General features: G+C 42.9%; 2 protein-coding genes across 8 annotated transcripts in view; both read left to right on the top strand.

The window, feature by feature from the left end:
* LOC142578751 (uncharacterized) overlaps nt 1-8,412 on the top strand; it is a 90,485-nt gene extending 82,073 nt beyond the window's left edge. For all 6 annotated transcript variants that reach the window (XM_075688287.1, XM_075688292.1, XM_075688288.1 and 3 more), the window contains 4 exons: nt 3,333-3,436; nt 4,762-4,854; nt 6,382-6,417; nt 7,141-8,412. In XM_075688287.1, the coding sequence (XP_075544402.1) occupies nt 3,333-3,436; nt 4,762-4,854; nt 6,382-6,417; nt 7,141-7,812 (905 nt within the window). In that variant the 3' untranslated portion in view covers nt 7,813-8,412. The remainder of the gene's footprint in view (nt 1-3,332; nt 3,437-4,761; nt 4,855-6,381; nt 6,418-7,140) is intronic.
* Nucleotides 8,413-8,875: 463 nt separating this feature from the next.
* Nucleotides 8,876-19,339, top strand: part of PAN3 (Poly(A) specific ribonuclease subunit PAN3) — a 33,854-nt gene continuing 23,390 nt past the window's right edge. Inside the window, exons 1-8 of one of the 2 annotated variants that reach the window (XM_075688293.1) lie at nt 8,876-9,231; nt 10,091-10,182; nt 10,638-10,763; nt 11,049-11,202; nt 13,370-13,524; nt 15,255-15,434; nt 16,325-16,382; nt 17,289-17,447. In XM_075688293.1, coding sequence (XP_075544408.1) covers nt 9,051-9,231; nt 10,091-10,182; nt 10,638-10,763; nt 11,049-11,202; nt 13,370-13,524; nt 15,255-15,434; nt 16,325-16,382; nt 17,289-17,447 — 1,105 coding nt within the window. In that variant the 5' untranslated portion in view covers nt 8,876-9,050. Of the gene's footprint in view, nt 9,232-9,302; nt 9,501-10,090; nt 10,183-10,637; nt 10,764-11,048; nt 11,203-13,369; nt 13,525-15,254; nt 15,435-16,324; nt 16,383-17,288; nt 17,448-19,339 lie in introns of those variants that run through there. The other variant, XM_075688295.1, reaches the window with a different exon arrangement.

Genomic DNA, 19,339 nt, shown 5'->3' on the forward strand with positions numbered 1-19,339 from the left:
TTAAATGATAATAGTAAACTTCCAGTCAGGAGCTGACAATGTCTGCTGTATGTGCTCCTACCCATTTTTATACTTCTGTGAATTGCCTTCTCATAATCAGGTTCCCTGTCAAATATAGTTAAATCCAATATAATGAAGTTGGTAAAAACTGCAGTTTGCTTCGTTAAATCAAAATTTCATTACAGTGGAATCTCGATAAATGGAAATCACTTAAACGGGACTGCCTCTTAAACAGAACACCATCCTCATGCTTTACTGGTTTTGCATTCATGCAATTGTATTCAGCTTTGTGTCTCAGTAAATGGAACTCCTGATAAACGGAAGCAATTTCCTTGGTCCCTTGAGGTTCCATTTAAAGATAGTCCACTGTATATTAAAATTGGATCTCTTATGGAAATAAGTACAGTCACCAACGAATATTTCTTGCATAGCAGGTTCTACGAAATTTTGGAAATTGATGAGCAATTAGAAAAAGCAAGTTTGGATGAGAAAAAAATTGCCATAAAATTTTGAGCAAGTGCCCTTTCCTTCCATCCCCTACACCCCATGCATGTTGAAATTACCAGCAAAGAGGGGGATATCCCAGAATGGGACCAAAATTCAAGATGGCGACGACAAAATTTTCCCGCCAGAAAAAAAAAAAGAACACAGTAGGCGTTGATTTAAAGTTTTATTTAACATGAACTTTATTAAGCCAGAGATTTGTTAGTGCTGTTCATCACTCTCAAAGCCCTCGAAAGACACCTCTTAATCAGTCGGGACAAAAAAGGTCGCAGCATTCCACTTGAAGTCCACGGTCAAACATTTAGTGCTAACAAGAGTTGCGATACATGTCAAGCTTAGCTGCAGTGCAGGGCTACCAACGGCAGACAGTGAACTGCAGCTAGACCATGCTCGCATCGCAGCTGGCGGCACTGCAAATATTGGCATGTTTTCTTCTGCGTGTTAAATTATTACGAGGAGAGGGTAAAGCAACAACAATGGTAGCAAAACATTGCTGCTTCGGAGCATAAGCAGTTTGTTCTGAAGCACTGTCTGGTACAGATTTAAAGTGAACTGGAAAAGGCCTAGCGACGATATTGGTGGCGGGGTATCAAGCTGCCGGGATGCCACAGTGTAGCCGTAACCACTCCTCTGTCGCTGAGTGGCCTCTTCACTGTGCTCTGTACTGTGTGACAGGCAGGTCTTACCGTTTGCCAGCAAGACTGGCCGGCGGTCTGCGAACTGCAAAAGGCCTGCAGCGAGTTGCAATGTCACTAACAAGGACGTGGGGGAAAAAGAGAGAGAGAGATAAAGAAAAGATACAGAAAGAAATAATAAAAAAGGCCTAGAAAACTTCTCTTTGTGAACTAAATGTGGCAGGCCATTGTTGCCTGAGCACGGTGTGTGAAAAGAGAGATTTAGCTTTTCCAGTAATTCGGTTAAAGAAGGCAGACTCAGTGTTTTACTGGCGGAGTGTAGGTTTAGATGTGAGCAGCCAAAGCGGAGCAGCCACCTTGTAATGCAGAGCCCAACCAGACAAACACAGTGCTAATATTGCAGTAACGCGTGATAGAGTGTATAAGTGCGACTGAACAAGGAAGAAACAAATACACAGAGACAGCGTTTCATGTTTTAACCATGCAGTAAGCAAGTGTATTCTTTTACATTGCTGGTTTAAATTTTCTCAGAGGCGTAATTGTGTCGCGATTCGCTGCGGCTGAAAATTTACATCAGCAGTGAAGCAGAATATACTTGGTTGACGCAATGTGAGCTCCGTATGTTTCAGCTCCGCCCCACAAGGTGACAGCACCTGTCAAGCCGCTCACGTTTACGCCTCCTGCTCATCTGGTAAAACGCCCAGTCCACCCGCATTTACCGGAACGCCGAACAAGCTGAAACACTCTTAAGGGCGTGGAGCAGGGGGACGGGAGGCAGTGGGGGTGGCTTCCCAGAACGGCGTGGAAATTTGAACTTCGCAGAGAAATTGGGGGGAGGGGGGGGGGGGGAGGCTCTTGCATAGGTGGGGCGCTTGCACAGAATTTCATGGTATGTTGACTTTGTGAGCTTGTGACGAGTGATATCGTTTCATGCCATAGCGACATCATCTCATCGGCGGTACAAAGTCAGCCACGCTTTTGCCTCTGTGGCTGAGAGTGCTGCCTGCAGAGGGATGGCTCTATCATGTGAATTGCTAGCAATGGGGAGAAAATGCTTCTTCTTGCTGTTGGTCGCGTGATGCGCCATTTGAGAGTGCAAGCAGCCGCATGTAATTCAACAATTTGAGCATCTGCATCTGCAGAAGTTTCCATTTATTGTCTTGGTAGTCCTTCATGGCAGCAGTGAAATTTCGTCACCAAGAAATCATGTATAAACACACATTGTTATATTGAGGCTCAAAATATGTTATGTTCTATGTTCCAGAAGTTTTAAAAAGGTAAATAGTTTGTTATATCGAGAATTTAGTTATATTGAAGGTCGTTAAATAGAGGTTTAGCTCTCTGTGACGAACATGTATTTTAACAGTTGTCATTTAGTCTCCTTGACTTGGCAGCGCTTTCTCCACTAGTTCAGGGAGTGCAGTGCTTTGTCCTTGATTTGACAGTGCAGCACATGCTGCCTGCACCATGCTGTTCTGTTTGACTTGGTGCAAGAGCCAGTTTAGCATGTGTTCATGTTCCTCCTGTACTTGCTACTTTGAAAATGCAAGCATCGTGCAAGCTCTTAGTAGCAGATGGCATGGTGCAGCATTAGTTGATTCACAGTGTGCGGATGTAAATGTCTTTTGTTTTGGCCACAACAATCACTAAGTGTAATAAGAAACTGAGGTGCAAGTTTGATGCCTGAATAGTTGTCAGGACATGTTGGTAAAGGTTTTGTAACAAAACAAGCTAAAGTGCTTCTGCACAAATGGCTTTCTATTGGAATGCGTTTTGTGATGAAAAAGTATTGTATCCATGGCCGCCGTTTAGTTTCCACTGCATAGTTGTACAATATAGGGATAATGGCAATAACAAAAAGAAAATAGCCTCCCCATTTCACTGTGCAAATTTTTCAAAATGGTTTAACTGCCTGCAGCAGACGCCAAAGCTCACTCATTGCGGCACATTTCTTCCGCGGTATTCAAAAGCCCGTAAGGCGCGCAGCTGCACTGCACTCGCACAGTGTGAACACCTGCTCCACTCCTATTGATTTAGTGTCACAGCAGAGTCGCCTCCTGCAACATATTGCTTCCAAAACGTAGGCCTTTGGTGATAATTAGGGATTCTTGGTGCAATATTTCACTATGCAAGCACGTTGCATGCATTTTACAAGAGTCCCAGTTATAACCTTTCCAATTTTGCTTTTGTCAGCGAGGAGCTTCTTTGAGCAGCAAGCCACTGTGGAACAGGACCAGAGCAGCAACTCGCCCATGGCAATCAAGAGTGTCCCTGCTTCTGGCGATGAGACTGGCAATGTACGTCCTAGCATGTGTTAGCCACTTATTCTTTTTATCTCCTAATTGATAACATTGAGTGCCTCTTTCCTTCTTTTTTCCAAGATCATATGATCATTTTTTAAAGAATACAGAAAGCTTATGCTTTTGTAGATTGTTTAGATGACTGTTTTATTTGCTCCTTTTTATTTTTTATTATTACAGTCGACTTCTGTTAATTCAACCCTGGAGGGACCAACAATATTGATGAAATTATCCGGCAGGTGGAATTAAACAAGATGCAGATAAAATGCCAAAATGCACCGCTGATTCATTTGGCATTATTTGTCCGAACCTAACACGTCACCAAATCAAGCGCCTTCCCACTTTCTGTGTGTCCAAAGTAGAAAGCTAGCATAGAAATAATATTAGAGCGCCTAAACAAAGTAGTAATCTAACACGCACCCGATTTTTTAGCAAGAAAAATGGGCACGAGTCTAATATGTGTTCACAGTGGCGGCCGGTTTCCTAAAGTCAGCTTTGCTGTGTGGTATTTGTAAGTCAGCATTGCTGCAGTACATTTCTCTTATGCGGTAAAGCATATTAACGCTGCGAAGGAGTTTTTTTTTTTTTTCATATCTGATTGCACTGTGCAGGCAATGTTCGGTCTAGTTTTCTTGAAAAAGAATGAAAGTACGCATTAGAAGTGGATAAATATGGTTATTGCTTGAAAAATCTCCTTAGAGCTGACTGGTGAAGTACAAATTACCTGGCAAAGGCCAATTTTTTATTTCAAATTGCGAAAGTTTCGATCCTTACATATATATGGCCGCTGACTGGGACCTTTGGTCGGGATTGAATTAACCAAAAATTCAAATTAACCGGAACCGAATTAACAGAAGTCTATTGTATTTTGACTCGTCCCTTTATTTTGCAAATGACACAGTGACTGATTTGTCTGGGAAGGACAAGTACATGGCAGTTTGAAGTTTTAAATTTTTGGTCACTTCACCATAGTCTTTGGCTGTTCTACAAGGTTCACATGTGTAGATAAAGTGTCGTGTTAATCAGCTGTGTTGTAATTCGTGGTCTACAATAGCTGACCTGGGGAGGCCTGTGCTTTGTGTACAAGACTTAAATTTATTTTATGTAGGTTCCTATGTAATTTCCCGTTCCTGGGAAGCAATAATGCTCTTGTTGCACAATTGCATTGCCAGCATGGTGGGCTGCTTTGTCATGGGCAGCATGTTTCTACTGGCCTGCTAAATCAGCCTGAATACAGAATACTTTCTGAAGTGGATTGAAGCAGTGGAGAGAGAACTTGGGTGGCAGACAACTGCTCAAGTAGACTTGCATTTATTTTCCAGACGTGTGCTGTCTGTGAAGAGGCCTTCCAGCTTTTTTGGGCGGAAGAGGAAGAGCAGTGGCACTTCAGGGATGCCATTCGCATCGAGAATAAAGCAAGTGCCTTTCTTTCTCCTTTTGAATGGTTTGCCAGTGCTCAAGATTGGCCCCTTGTGTACTGTCAGGTGGAAACAAAGGCATTGTGGGCATACGCTGTTTCTCTATATAAAATGCATGATTGAGTCCCACCTAAAAGTCCTTTTTATCTTGATTAGCCTTTACAGTGTACACCTTTTGAGACGCTGAAAGCTACAGATGGACATAAGCAAGGCCATGAGCATCCCTGTCAACTGCTGCAGCATTTTCCAACATTGACAGTTTTGACACTTGCGGCCATTGTTTGTAATGGCAGTGGTGATAACATTAACTTTCACTAAGAGTGGGTTGTCATTTTCAACCTTGTGCGAACCTGCTGGCTTTTGTCGGCAAGTGCAGACAGAAAATTTCCAAAAGCTATGGCAGTGGTGCTGTTTATCTGTAGCTCAGTGCTTTTTGGTGCAGAGTATTAAAGGCCCCCTAAACCATCTTTGGCATTTTTTTTACCATTTTAAATAAACACGCATCACCTATAGTATACCTGCGATGATCATCTTTCATGATCAGGACAGCACTATGTGCAGCTGGGAAGCTAAAAAAAAACATTCCTGCTTCTCTCTGGGCGTTTTTCAGTTCTTTGATCACATGTCGTGGTGTCAGTGCGGTAAAAGCTGTTGATTAGCCTACCTACATGGGACAATAGCGCAGTAACATAAGGTCCAGCTGTGCGTTCCAAGGTGGAAGGGGGTTTGCCCATCGTGCACCACTGATTATTGTATTAAGCTTCAATTCTGTTGGCGTTGTACAGAGGGTGATTAGGGGTGGACAATGGAGGAATCCATTTTTTGGTGTGCTGATGCCATCTGTAGCTTTCGCTGCACTGGATATGGCAAATCACTTCCGCAGAATCCCGCAAGGGGGAGGAAGGTTTATGAAAGGAAAAATTGACATCCACCTATATGTAGCATGAAGTTACAAAGGAAACACACGTGGGTTTCTCAGAAAGAGACCTTTGTAGTTGAAAAATTTGTCCTGGTCCGGGATTCGAACTTGGGACCAACTCCTTGCCGGGACGATCGCTCTACACCATCTGAGCTAGCCAGGAGGCTAGCAGATCACAGCACGAGAGCGAATTCACTTGCTGCACTGCATAGAGCTGGTGAGAGTATGCAATGAGGAGGAGAGAGTGGATGTGGGGAGGGTAGTGAAGCTGAGCGAGAAACTGTGGTGACTGCTTAGTTGCCCATGAAACACCTGCAACTTTGCTGTTACAGCGTTATTTGACAGATTTTTTGTGGCTGTATGTTTGTTGCAAACAAATTTTTGAGCTCATATTGGTTTAGGGGCCCTTTAATCCAGTTAAGGAATTGTAATTAGTAGACGGGCATAGTGGGCAGCACAGTGTAAGGCTGAGGACAATTGTGCCGTGTCCTGTGCTCTTTGACATGTCTTGTCTTTCACTGGTTCGCTGCCAGCAGACCCACTTTGTGAGCATGCTTGTGCACTGTGCTGTTTGTTAACACAGTGATGTACTACTCTGTTGGCAGGTGTACCACCCAGCCTGCTATGAAGACTTCAAAAGGGTAAATTATTGCTTTCTACTTTTTGAGTTGGCATTACTTTCTCTGCGCTGTTCTTCAGATAACGGTAAACTCTTTAAGTTCAGTAAACAGATATTTTCTAGTGAACTGACTTGTGCATCTATTCCTGCTGCTGAGGGAAGTGGAAGAATGAAGTCCTTGATGGCAGTTCATTTCTTGTCTCATTGCCACCTGTGCTTTCCTTTTATTGTTTTCTTAAAATTGGCCATCTTTTTACGAGCTGAAAATGGTGTTGCATCGAATGAGGCTAATAAAAAATGCCTTGGGTCACGTCTATTGCTGAGTCTTTGCTGGCTGGCTGTGCAAAGGCAAGAATGAGAAGAGACCAACTGGCCTTTGAGCGTCTACTGGTGCACTCCAAACACAGGTTATGTGCTTGGAACCGGCAGGGCTCTTTGGCTGTGCCATGTTTCTTGGGGCATTTTTTTTTTATTTCTTTTTGTTTCTTTGCATAACTGTTCCTGCCTCAAGTAACGCAAAGACCGTATGTATAAGAAGTGCTAGTTTATTTTGCCACTTTTCTCATGTTTGAGGTGACAGTGCACTTGTAGCTATTATGCAAAGTGTGAATGCTAGGCTAACGGGCTCCTTTCTTTAGCTGAGAAATATGGGGATGGGAAGACTCCCAAGTGAAGCTGCCAACTCCATTGTGGGCGGGGGGTTGCTCTAAGTTGTCCCCATTTCTGATGCCCTCGGCGCTTCCAGGCGGCAGAAGCACCTAGTCCTGTCAAAATGGAGACTGAAGATGCTCAGCCGGAAGCTGCCTCTCAAGAAGAAGATAAGGCCATGGATGTCGACCCCAGCACCAAGGAAGAAGCTGCCAGCGAAGCGACGGCTGATGAGAAGCCCATCGACGAGAGTGGCTCCGATGAAAAGCCGCCCGAGGAAATGGCAGTAGACGAAGCTGCTGCCGTAGCACAGGAGGGTTCTGAGGGTAACGAGGCTACTTGTGATAAGGGGGGATTGCCAATAAAAGATGACAATGCTAGTGGCGATACGCAGGACGATCCCGTAGTGGTAGTCGATAATCTCGGGGAGTTTGGGGTATCTCTGAGTGATGCTGAACAGAACAATGACGAAGAGGAGCGCCCGCCTGAGACAGTCGAACCAAAGGTTGTGGTCAAAAGCACTGGGGGCATTGTGATGAAAGTGAAAGCAGAGAGCATTCAGGCACCAATCTCTCCCGTGTCTCACTCTACGACTGCTGACGTGTCTGACACTGCCGAGGGCGGTGGCAGCAACGAACCGGCACCTGCACCCGACGAGTCAACAAGTGACGATGAAGAGTTCCGCCCACCCACTCCTGATCCACGTTTTCAGTCACTGCCACCAGTGCAAAGGGGGAACGAGTTATCAGGGCTTTGCTGCATTATGTGACAGGGTTGCTGCTACTGCCAGGAGCTCATGTTTCATTTGGTTGGCCTGATTGCACACACATGAGTTCATCAACGAGTATGCAGCTCATTTGTAGGTTTACACTAGTCCCCTTTTTAATGACTGGGCAGTGCTTTCACTACAGCATTAACATAATCGTGTACATGAAAGGCCTTTTTTTTTTAGGTAAGTTCATAGGTTATTGAAAATGAGTACAGAATGCTGCATTTATGTACAGCAACAAAATTGTTTTATTAAGAGCAGCAGTCATTAACTTTTATTTCTAAATTGGCATGTGCAAGTGAAGGTGCTGTACATTGATACTTCTTGGTGTGTAACCCACTAAGGTGTCAAAACTGACTCGGGTATAGGACAAATGGAACTTTGTACAGACCCAGACTGCCTTTGTATATAGAATTCTTGTAAATAAGTAAAAATTTTATTTTCGTGTACAGAAGTGTACAATAAAAACGAGTCACCTTTCTTCAATGCTTGTTGGGTTGCCTTCTGTTAACGTTTTTTTTTTTTTTTTCCTACTATTCATATTGGCAAGATGTGCTGCATGTATTACATACGATACTAATAAATCGGCGTTGTTTGGGAGTTTCTTGTACATGTCTTTTTCGCTAGCCATGTCGAAGGCTTCGGCCCTCCATGGTTGGCGGTTGTACCTTGTTGACACAGCCAATACGTAATTGCCTCTGTTGGCAGTGGAGAACACACTTCGTACGCTCAACGGGAGATCAAAAGGAAGATATGATTGCGGGAGGTGGCCATGCGTCCCCGGACACGGAGGTAAGTGCGCAATGCGCAACAATTTGTTTCAGTTTCGGCTGACCAGAGTCCAACTTCTAGGGCACCATGGATGGCTAGTTCTGAGTAAACAATACGCGTAATCTGCTGCAATAAGTTCGTTTGCATTGCAAGTGCGAAAAATCCCGCCTAAGTGCTTCGCTGCATTTTGCGATCTCTACAAGCTGCAGGGCGATAGTGGCGTCACAGCGTGGCCAAGCGGCGAACGTCGGCAGTTTCGGTGTTTCAGGGTTGGTTTCGGGGTCGCAACGTCACGAAGTCACTTGACGTACCGAGATGCGCGCGCATCGCACACTGGAGCATTTGTGTATGTTTGTGTTGTGCTTTCCGTAGCCGCAACGAGCTGATGTGCTACTACAAAAACGCGCTGATGGACCAAACGAAAGTTGGGATGAAATCCTGAAACCCGCCGTGGCTTTCTAGGGAACATGAACGGTTCTCTTGTAGGGCCGAAGAAAACCGCAATATGTCGCTACTTCGCCACCGGGGGAACTTGTTTCTACGGTTCCGAGTGTCAATTCTTGCATGGACCGTCTACCACTCCTTGCTTGAACACTGATCTGGGAATGCGTGATTCGCATCTGTCACTCATGGTGCGGACACCCGAAGGTGAGAACATCCGTTGACGCGGCGCCGTAGTTGTGCGTCATATCGACTGCTGGCAGACTGCGTGACCGAGTCAAACCCGCGTTGCGCAACGCGCAAGCTTCCCCACACTGCACCACCACCGCTGGTCGTGAACAGCTGCACGTTACAACAACAGACCGCTCGCAGTCGCCGCACTCGCGGTGAACATCGCAATTACGTGAAAAATTGCGCAGTAACGACAGATTTGACTCTAAACATTTATGCAGTCTGTTTTGGACTCACAATGTCAAGTAAGTTCAGATATATGCTTTTGAAAGTCTTGCGGTCTGTCTAGGCTAAACAACCATTGTTTGTTTTTGTGCCAGCCGTAAGCTTCAGTTGCCTTTGTTTTCCGCGGGTTATGTTTTCGTGTGCCCAGAACACTAAGGATTGTCAGGTAAGGTCTGTGGGTCGTATAAAATAATCAAGAGCACGTGAAACGTCAGCTGGCCCGCAGTCGTTTGGCGTATGGTGCAATTGGCATAGGATTTGAGGGCTCGGCGCGTGGGGGTGGTGAGCTTAAAACGTATTTAATCGAAGCATAGGTTCCGGCTTGCAACCTGTGAAACTGACCTTACCGAAAGCGCGTTATCTGTTGCTAGTTGAGACATCATATTTAGAGGGGACCTCGCTGTCAAGAGTTAGTGGACTGAAGGCCTTGAAGCGTGCACCTTTCCTCCTCTCGTCTAAAATAAAAAGACGTCCGGACGGTGTCGATCGTCCTTCGCTATTGCGTCTAAAGTATCGCTGCGTGTTAACTAATCAAAATCTTGAGACACAAAATTAATCTTGGTACTGCCTGAACTCGTGTAACTATGTGTTAAACGGTGCGAAATTTCAGGTACCACAAGTCCCGCCTTGGACCCTGTTTTCCAAGCTTTTTCACCACCATCGAACCTCCCAGCTGAGTCCAAACTCAAAACATACATGAATGTGAGTCTGTGCTGCTGTGAAGATGCAACAGAAACTTGTACTGTACTCGTAAGGAATGAAAATTGCGCTCGCTTTGGCAGGTTGATGGTATAGCGGTGGTGACCTTGAGCCGAAACCACGTTTTTTTTTTTTCTTCGCTCGAGATCTGAGGTTCAAGAACTGTTCAGTATAACATTGCATAGTGATATCCCTGCCAAAAGTTATAGCGTGGTGTGTTAGTTCCCATTTTCTCTTTGGGTGGGTAGATGGGGATGGTGGAGTGACTTGCATTAATAGATTTTAGATCTCTTTACTGCAATTGCAAAAATGAGGACAGTGCTTTATTACATGATGCTAAAGCTTAATATACATGTTTTCTGCACTAGCACTAGCAATTGGTATAAGAGATACATAAATTGGTTTGAGATTAATCTATATGATTTGTGCATTATTTATGAAAACGTTTCAATTTTCAGGTATCCACACGCACAATTTCACCATCTTCGCTGGACAAATCGAAAATATTTTCATCTTCAAACAGCATCTCACCGAATGAAATTACAAGTGCCCTTTCATCATTGGCTTTGGACTCTGCAAGAAAGGTGATTTGTTTTTTTACCCATAAATCTGTCTTCCTAGCTATGCATGCAGAAGTCATTGCACATTGTAGTTGCAGCTTGTTGCAATGAGCATGACTGAGCTGAAACATGAACTGTTTTCCATTCATGTTATTTGTTTGGTGTGCGAGTGCTCTGATATTATGCTGGCACAGGGATTTGTGGATATGCAAACCATTGATTTATGTTCTGAGCATAACAAATATGCACAACCTTTTGCTGTTCTGAGGGCTGCTGCACTTACCATTTCTTCTGTTCTCCCTCTGGCAGACTCCAAACCCCGGTGCCGCCGAATTTGTACCAATGAACAGTATGTTGGGCCCTGGCCAATTAACGCACAGCACCAGCACACCTTCGTTCTCACAGTTTTCCGGAAGTCTCAGTTTGACTCCCGGCAGTAGTCCATATAATCGGTTAGCACCTGGTAAGTAGTATAATCACTTGCAATGCCGGTTTGCCTTGAAAGAAACACTGACTCATATTTTTGAAGTTGTAGAGAGGCGCTGCCACACACTTCTCACACATAAAAGGATGGATGACACTTAGCAGGAATGAAAGTTGAAAAACAATTACCAGATATTTTAATTTGATACTAAAGCTTGTCTTAAAACTTCAACATTATTGTGGTATTATAACACACAGTAAAATTTACTTACGTGTAGCAGTAAGGCTAGGTATGAAGAGTATGATGTTGTTCTTAAGAAATAAACTAGTGGAGCAAGTGTTTCTTCTTGCTGCACTCACTTTTGGCAGCTGCAGTGATTGCAAAAATAGGGCAATCCATTGTATTGTGAAATTAAAAAAGGGGTACCAGCAAAGCACAAAAGGTGTGCACACAAGGAAAAGGCGTTAGAAACGGACAGTTGAAAGTTCAGTGTCCATCCACGTCCATTGTATTGTGAACTTAAAAAAGGGGTACCAGCGAAGCACAAAAGGTGTGCACACAAGGAAAAGGCGTTAGAAACGGACAGTTGAAAGTCCAGTGTCCATCCACGTCCAACGCCTTTTCCTTGTGTGTGCATCTTTTTTGTTTTGCTGGTACCCCCTTTTTCAAGTTCATCATGCACCAAATGGCCTAATAGCTTGTGCTAATGCACCAATGTATTATGACATCATGATGCATCCACCGCCTTGGGTTCCGAAGCCGAAACTGATTCATAGAAACAAGTATTGCAGTACAACTTTTTTCGGATACTCTGACGCTTTTCAGTGGTATTTGTAAGGTTTAGAGTGTATAGACCTTAACTAGCAAAGAAAAAGAGGGGGGGGGGGGTCAAGTAAAAGATAACACATTGGTTCTCCTTTGAAGGGCACTAATGGGAAATGTTGAGCTGGATTTGTGAATTGCACTTCTGTGATAGCAGGAACATCAATCTTACTATGAGCAGAGTCTTGGTTAGCCAGAAGACTCAAAACTGAAAGGCGAGCTTGAAGTTCTCCCACTAGCTTCTTGCAATGTCATGATGAGACAGTGTGCCCGTGGGACTAGATAATAGTTTATCAACTAAAAATATGGACTGCATTGTATTCTAACAAATGAAAGACCCAACTCTTCATGACTTCTAAAAAAAGGAAAAGCAGCCCAAACAAGTAAAAATACTTTAAAATCCATGATGTCATATTAACATATCTGTGCTGCACCTTGGGCTCTAAAATCAAGAGGAACTTCTTCCTCTGTTAATAAGCTGTTATCTTCTGCCAAACTAGGGTCCTATTGTTGCACTTTTTGTCCCTTTAACAAATATGTAACCATATTCTTGCACAGAAGTGTTCTAATAAGAAACTGCAAAGTTTTTCTCTCTCTTCCTTCAGGCACAGAAGCAACAACAAAAATATTTCAAGCTCTGCACTGACAAGCGTTAAGTTAATCTGTTTTGACCATCTGGGACTTGCTCATTACACCTTGAAATTGTAAAGCCGTCTTACATAACATACCTGTTAAAATGAGGTTACTATCATTGAGAATATGAGCCTACAAATTCAAGTTGCAGTCTAGAGGCATGTTGTGACTGTTGTAAGGAGTGTCAGCTTTTTCGCCAGTGCACACCTCTGCTAACTGCAAAAATAATTGTAGATGTCTCGCAGCAATTTAAGTTATCTGTCAACTTTTAACTTTTTAGAGAAGCATAAACCGAGCTTTTTATCTTTGTGTTTGTGCATATGTTTGGTTGGATCCACCTTAACACTGTTTGAAGCCTGTTTAATTTTTGTTTATCGAATCCCTTGTGTGCTTTATATCATAGTACTCCTCCATCTAGGGTGCTATAGATCTTGTAGTTCTCTTCATCGGTTGGCTTTTTCAAGTATATTTACTCATATATACTGTTTTGGTGAGCATGTACCACTGTACTGATGCAGAAAATCTTATGCATAAGAACTTACTCCAACTTAAGTAATAGTTATAAAATCGCAAAGTTTACACATTGTATAACCCACTGATAGTCATATTGCCTGCAAGTATGCAGCTTTCCAGTAAAAACGTTGTGTACAAGCTTGGTTATTATCTCTGCCACTTTCCACCAAGTTTGAAGACGCCTTATCTTCTGCATTTCAACGGAATTAAAGAGCAAAAATTTTGGGCTTTGATTTAGACACGCCATCTGGCCTGTCTTTGGGGAAGATGGAAAGCCCTGGCTTATCCCCTGATGGCTCCCCGCTAGTGAGTCGCCGCAGCCAGTCACCAATGTCTGTTGGAGGCTACTTGAACACACAGCGGGAGCCTTTTCCTCCAACAACAGTTTACCAGGTTTGTTGTGTGTTTAAATTTTGTTTAATTTCATTGATTTAACTGTCAGCCTCGTTTGGTTTGTTGCAGGTGTGGAAGGAAATGCATATATAATTTCTACAAACGTACATCATGCCACAGTGCAAACATAGGGGTAGGGGGCAAGAGTAAGTAGATTACTATAAAGGCATACGATACGCGAAGGTCAAGCACACTACTAATGATGCATATATGTACTGAACACAACTGATTAGGCAGGTACTTGTCGTAAGTGTGGAGTGTACAGAGCAGGGCCAATAAAGACAACCCTACTAAAGCTATCTAAAGAGGTTGGCATCTGTGTAGTGCCTATAGTTGCTTCAGGCTGGAGGTTCTGCCCTCTAGTGAGTCAAATTAATCAGCTAGATTTGAAGGAATTATTTTCACGGCTTAAGCTATGGTTGTTAAAAACTACCCAAGTGCAACTGTTTCCCCCCCCTCTCTCTCTCTTCTTAGTTTGGGTTGTCGGTGCATCTTATTTATGCCCGTAAAGAAAAGCACACCATTTTGAATCGGGAGTGAATGTTACACAATATAAAATTTAGTGAGTGATCAATTTTTGTGTGGCTTAGAAAAATGGCTCAGAAGCTTTACTGCTGGGAACTTTGTGTTATTGATGACGCTAAATATGAAAGAAGTTCACATTGATGATTTGTCCTCAGCCTGCTGCAGTCAGAGTTGGCCCGAGTTTACTTACGGTTCTAGGGACTAAGAATTTTTATATAAAATGTCAGAACACGGAATTATCTGAGGTTTAGTAGGTGCGGCATCTCGCCTATGGTACTAGTCAATTTTTATATGTTCGAGATAACCATTTGTACAACCTGTGAATAAAGGTGGTCAGTTCTGCAGTGTTTTAGCCCTCCTTGCTCTGCTGCCTATTTTGTTGTTAAAGGTATTGCCAAATTTTGCAATGGAAGTGCAAATTGATCAATGTTTATTTGTGCACAGATGTAGAAAAACAGAGATGAATGATAGAAATGCACTGTAACAGTGAAGAATAGGTGGTGGAAAAGTAAAACGCACATTTGGAGGCTCCTAAGAGCAAAAATAATGTGCTAGGACTATTCTCAATCTATCACTTTTGGTGCTAGCTAATCTTTTGTGTGACGTGACATTCCATGCGATGTCACACTGGAGGTGGGAGAGGCATACTGTCGGTGCATCAGAAAATTATGTGACAAAAGTAACGCTTGTGGGAGGTGTGCCATTTTCCCTGTGGCAGCCACATCTACTGGATTAGGCTATCAGTCCACATTTAAATGGTACCTCTGAAATCAGTGTTGAGAATACTGCTCCCACACAGGCCTATTCTGTGGGCCCTTATGCTAGATTGCCTTATTGGGAACACTGTCTGGGGTTTTCTATTGCTGAGCACAAGTTGATGGATTTGGTGTCTGGTCAGCACCGGCCACATTTCTATCAGGGCAGAATCCAAGAATGCACTTGAACATAGTTAGGTGCATGTTAAAGAACCCGAGGTGTTAGAAATGAATCGTAGCCCTCCCTTACTATGCTGTTTCCCACAGCTTATGTGTTTTGAGACATTTCAGCTCCACCATTTGATTTGATGATTGAATTCAAACCCTCTCTGGTGTGCCCATGTATACAATTTTTTATCATTTGTGTGTTTTCTCACCACCTTGCTTGGACTTGTGAAGTGCCTTCACTGTGTCGTATGCCAAACAGATGAGCCTAAGCTCTCGCTGCAGGAGTTTCTGGGCGGTACCACCTACTTCTACCAACACGAAGAAGCCGGAAACTCAACGGAGGAAGGCCAGGCCGTCCTGCTTCCTGAATATCAGATGTATCCTGGAAACCCGGCACACATTGAGTTCATGAAGCCCAAAGCCAACGCACCTTCCTTCTTTCTTCCAGATGAGCTAAGAATGGTATGCTATATCTCTGTGCTGTGTTTTTTATAGCCGCCTATATAGACTTCTGCGCCTCTTAGTTCCCCACAAAACTGCCATCATGTATGGATGTGCCACTTACATAGGGTGGGACTTGTGACATTTTGGGCAGAGTAATGGCAAACCTTGCAAGGCACTCAGATCACTTGTGGTTAGGGGTGAAAGGTAGAAGTTGTCTGTACTCTAGAAACCACAGTAGTTATATGTGATGGTAGCAGCTGATTTTGTTATTAAAAGCAACTATACACAAAAGATTCATATTTCTTTTTTCTTTTTTTTATCACCTTTTTGTTGATGCCCATGCTTTTTTTTTTTTTTTTGTCGGCAGCGGTCACCAAAGATGTGCTGGATGTACCCTGCATTTGTTGCGTTGTAGCCATAGTTTTAATGATGGCTGCTTCTCATTACTTTGCCGAGGGTCTGGCAAGCACAGAATATACAGTTGCCTATAGCTTGTGTTATGTTTCTTTTTGCTTTGTGTTCCAGCATTTTCTGTTGAGACACTTGAACTGTTCTAGGGGCAAAGGGAAGAAACTACTTGCTGCCTCATATGTTGTGTATTTCTGTGTTGCTGCCTGTTTTTTGCAATTCATTGGAAATTGTTAGTGATGGCAAAAGACCGCAGTTTCTGTGACTGTTCTGGACATGTAAGCCTATTGAGGCAGTGAAATTTCAGTAATTAGCTTCAGTAGGGGGGAGTATGAGGCTTTTAAAAACTTTCCCCCTGCAACCTCTTGTGATTCTGGGTTCTTTTAATTATAGGTTTTGAAGTTACTGTTTCTAGCAGCATTATTTTCTCATGCCATCAATTCCTCTTAGTTGCTTTTTACAACTTTTCTTTTATGTGTGGTTCTTATGCCTTGCTGCAGGATATCTTGCATCGTCAGAGTTTAAGCCTTGCTCAAAGAAACCCAGAAGTAAACACTGGTACGTAGATATTTTCTCCCTGTCATTCTAACTTGATCCTTTTCCCCCATCTCATTTGAACATTGTAGCTCTATGGTGTTCTGGAGCTGAGCAAGAAGTCTTGGGTTCGATTCCCAGCTGCTTTGGCCCTATTCTGAAGGGACTGGAATGCAAAATTTCCTGTGTACTGAGATTTAGGTGCATGTTAAAGAATTCGGGGTAGTAAACATTAATCTGGAGCTCTGCACTATGGTGTCCTTCATAGCTTGCATGTTGCTTTGTAGCATTAAGCCCAATAATTTCATTTGAAAATTGTTGTAGTTCAATGCCATAGGGACCCTGCAACAATTACTCATGTTTTGAAATTGTTTGGGTTCATAATTACAGCACTGTTATGCAAAAAGTTATTGGGTTATTGGCTAGGCTATTAACACATGCCATGAGCGTTGGCTTTAGTTGATTTGTTGTGCGTGCTTTTCTGTTAATGACTGCGGTTCATATTGTTTCCCCTAACATTTCTGAGGATTGCCTTTTGCCCCACACAGAAAACCTACGCACTGTTAGTCTGCACCTCTGCTTGCATCAAGGTGCTAGTTTAAAGCATTAGAACTTAAGCCTGGTGCCATATTTTGTAATTATCCAGTCATCAGCTTGGACATCGCCGCCTTATGTCTGGGATCAGCCAGCCCTGTATAATGGATAAAAAGAGGATAGAAGTTGAAATTGATTATCACAAAATGTAATCTCTGTTCTGCTTGGAGATTTCCTGAATTCTTGAGTGCCACTGGTTATACATGGTAAAGGTAGCTGGTTTAACCAAAGCGAGCGCATTGCACATGTGCAGAGATCAAGTAATCTCATTCACGAAATGCAGCTGTCCGTGGCCAAGTGTCCAGTTTTCACACTTGCGCTTTCTGCCACTTTCAGACCTGCCAACAGAAGTGGACAACTATCATAACATTTGCCCCCTGGAACCAAGTTCCTCCAATGGACCGCCAAAGTCCAGCACTTTTGGATATGTGACGTCAGTCTACAAGGCAACAAACATCAAGACTGGCTGCTGCTACTGCTTGAGGAGGGTGCATGGTGGGTTTATTGCCCATTGTCAAACATTTTTAGCATTGACAGTTACATTTAAAGTATATTATTCTTGACATTGCACAGGCTTTAAAGTAAGGCTTAAAATATATTTGCCTGGGTTGATTTGTCTCAGTAATTGAACTAAGGAGGTGCAGAGGCTCAAGTTGCTTAGTGCATAGAAACTTTGTTTTTTGTATGTAGATGTAATAAAATGCCTTTTTTACATCTGTTATTCCTTATCGGCATATATTCGTTAAGTGCTGATATCGGCATCAAATATTTTAAATATCTGTTTTTGATATGCTGAGGTTCAATTGGTAGTACCAGTTTCCTCGCCACACCATGGGTGTTGAAGAATAGGTAGTTGAGTACCATTGCAGATACCGACAGTAGTGCTTTCGTGTAGAGGCTTGAGCTGTGTTAGTGGTAAAACCCTGAGTCTCCAGGTGTGGTTGTTTGAGCCAGTGCTGTTAACAGGGCTCCCTGAATTTTAATTCACAGATTATTAGACATATTGGGTGTTTACACGAAGACTTATTTCTTAAAAACAGTGCACTAAAAGTGCTTGTTTTTAATACACATTCTTCATGCTGGCAGCATGGTTGACCTCTGTTTAAGTTGACAAGGGATGGAGATTTGGTGCATGCATTGACTAATTTCGTTTGCCTAACTACAGCATGACAGTAGTTAAAACAGCGGCTGAACAGGCCACATGCAAGCGTATGTGTGTGTATGTGTGTATGTGTGTAGCAATGCATTTACAAGCTTTATTTATTTATTAATCTATTTAAATTTACTCTACAGGCCTCAGCGGGAGTATTGAGTAAGGGGAGCCAGTACATAAAGTATCTGTTTGACATAAAAAACAACGAAACATGAATACACAACACTTGCAAAAATTGTACACTCCTCAAAGTGCGAATAGTAATAATTGCATTAACTCTTTCAGTGGTGTGACTAACGTACTGGTACATTCTCCATTGTCTCCAGTAGAATGTGCGCAGTTACGCGAAGTTGGCGAGCTCCGAGGTAGTTCCGCCATGTGTTGTATATTTCTAGAAGCATATTTTCCCATCTCTCTGAATTTACTCAGCCTTGCTTTTGTTAGCAGACTGCGGAACGTGCCGCCCCTTTGTAGGTGTGATTGCGCCGCACAGAGTGTGCATCCACTGATCGGAGGGGTGGCTTTCAGACTTAGTGCAATGCTACCGCGGCGCTTCTTCATTTAAATATTCTCACCATAGTGCAACAACCACTCTTGCGTAATTGTGTCATCTGTCTTACGTTTATAGAACCTTTTCTTGTTTTTGTTTTTTCATCCTGACACAGTGATACTATTGCAGAAGCATTCACATCAGAACGAAACTAAGGGGATAGAAAACGAAGATAGGAATGCGAGAACCATACTAAGAGTGCATTTGCTATTATCCAAGTCATTTTATTACCGTTTTGAATAACCGAAAGTAAACTGTTGTTTTCGTTTTATAATATCCGAGATAAAAGCCTGGCGCTGAAAGGGTTAAATGCATTCTATCAAGCATGCATATTCAAAGAAAGAAAGAAAGAAAGACAGGCAGATAAATGCTGTCGCTCGTTTGCAGAGGGAAAAATTATCAGAGAGAAAAAAAAAAAGCTAGATACAAGAAAAAAAACAACAAAGAAACGCATCATATGCAATAAAATGAGAAGGCTGTTGTATATGGTTCTGCAAAGAAAGTCTGACATTGTAGTTGACATCTTTTCGCGGTCGCAGCAGCACTGATGAGTAACTTCTCTTTCGCATTGCCAATGCCACACGCCATAGTCACCAGTAGATCCCTCTTACATGCCAGTGCCAATTTCTTCGTGCCAAGTTCGCTTGCATGAATGATGTCCAATTTTTCTTCTACGCTGAGCAC

Source organism: Dermacentor variabilis, chromosome 4 (assembly GCF_050947875.1).
Source record: "Dermacentor variabilis isolate Ectoservices chromosome 4, ASM5094787v1, whole genome shotgun sequence".
Classification (NCBI taxonomy): Eukaryota; Metazoa; Arthropoda; class Arachnida; order Ixodida; family Ixodidae; genus Dermacentor; species Dermacentor variabilis.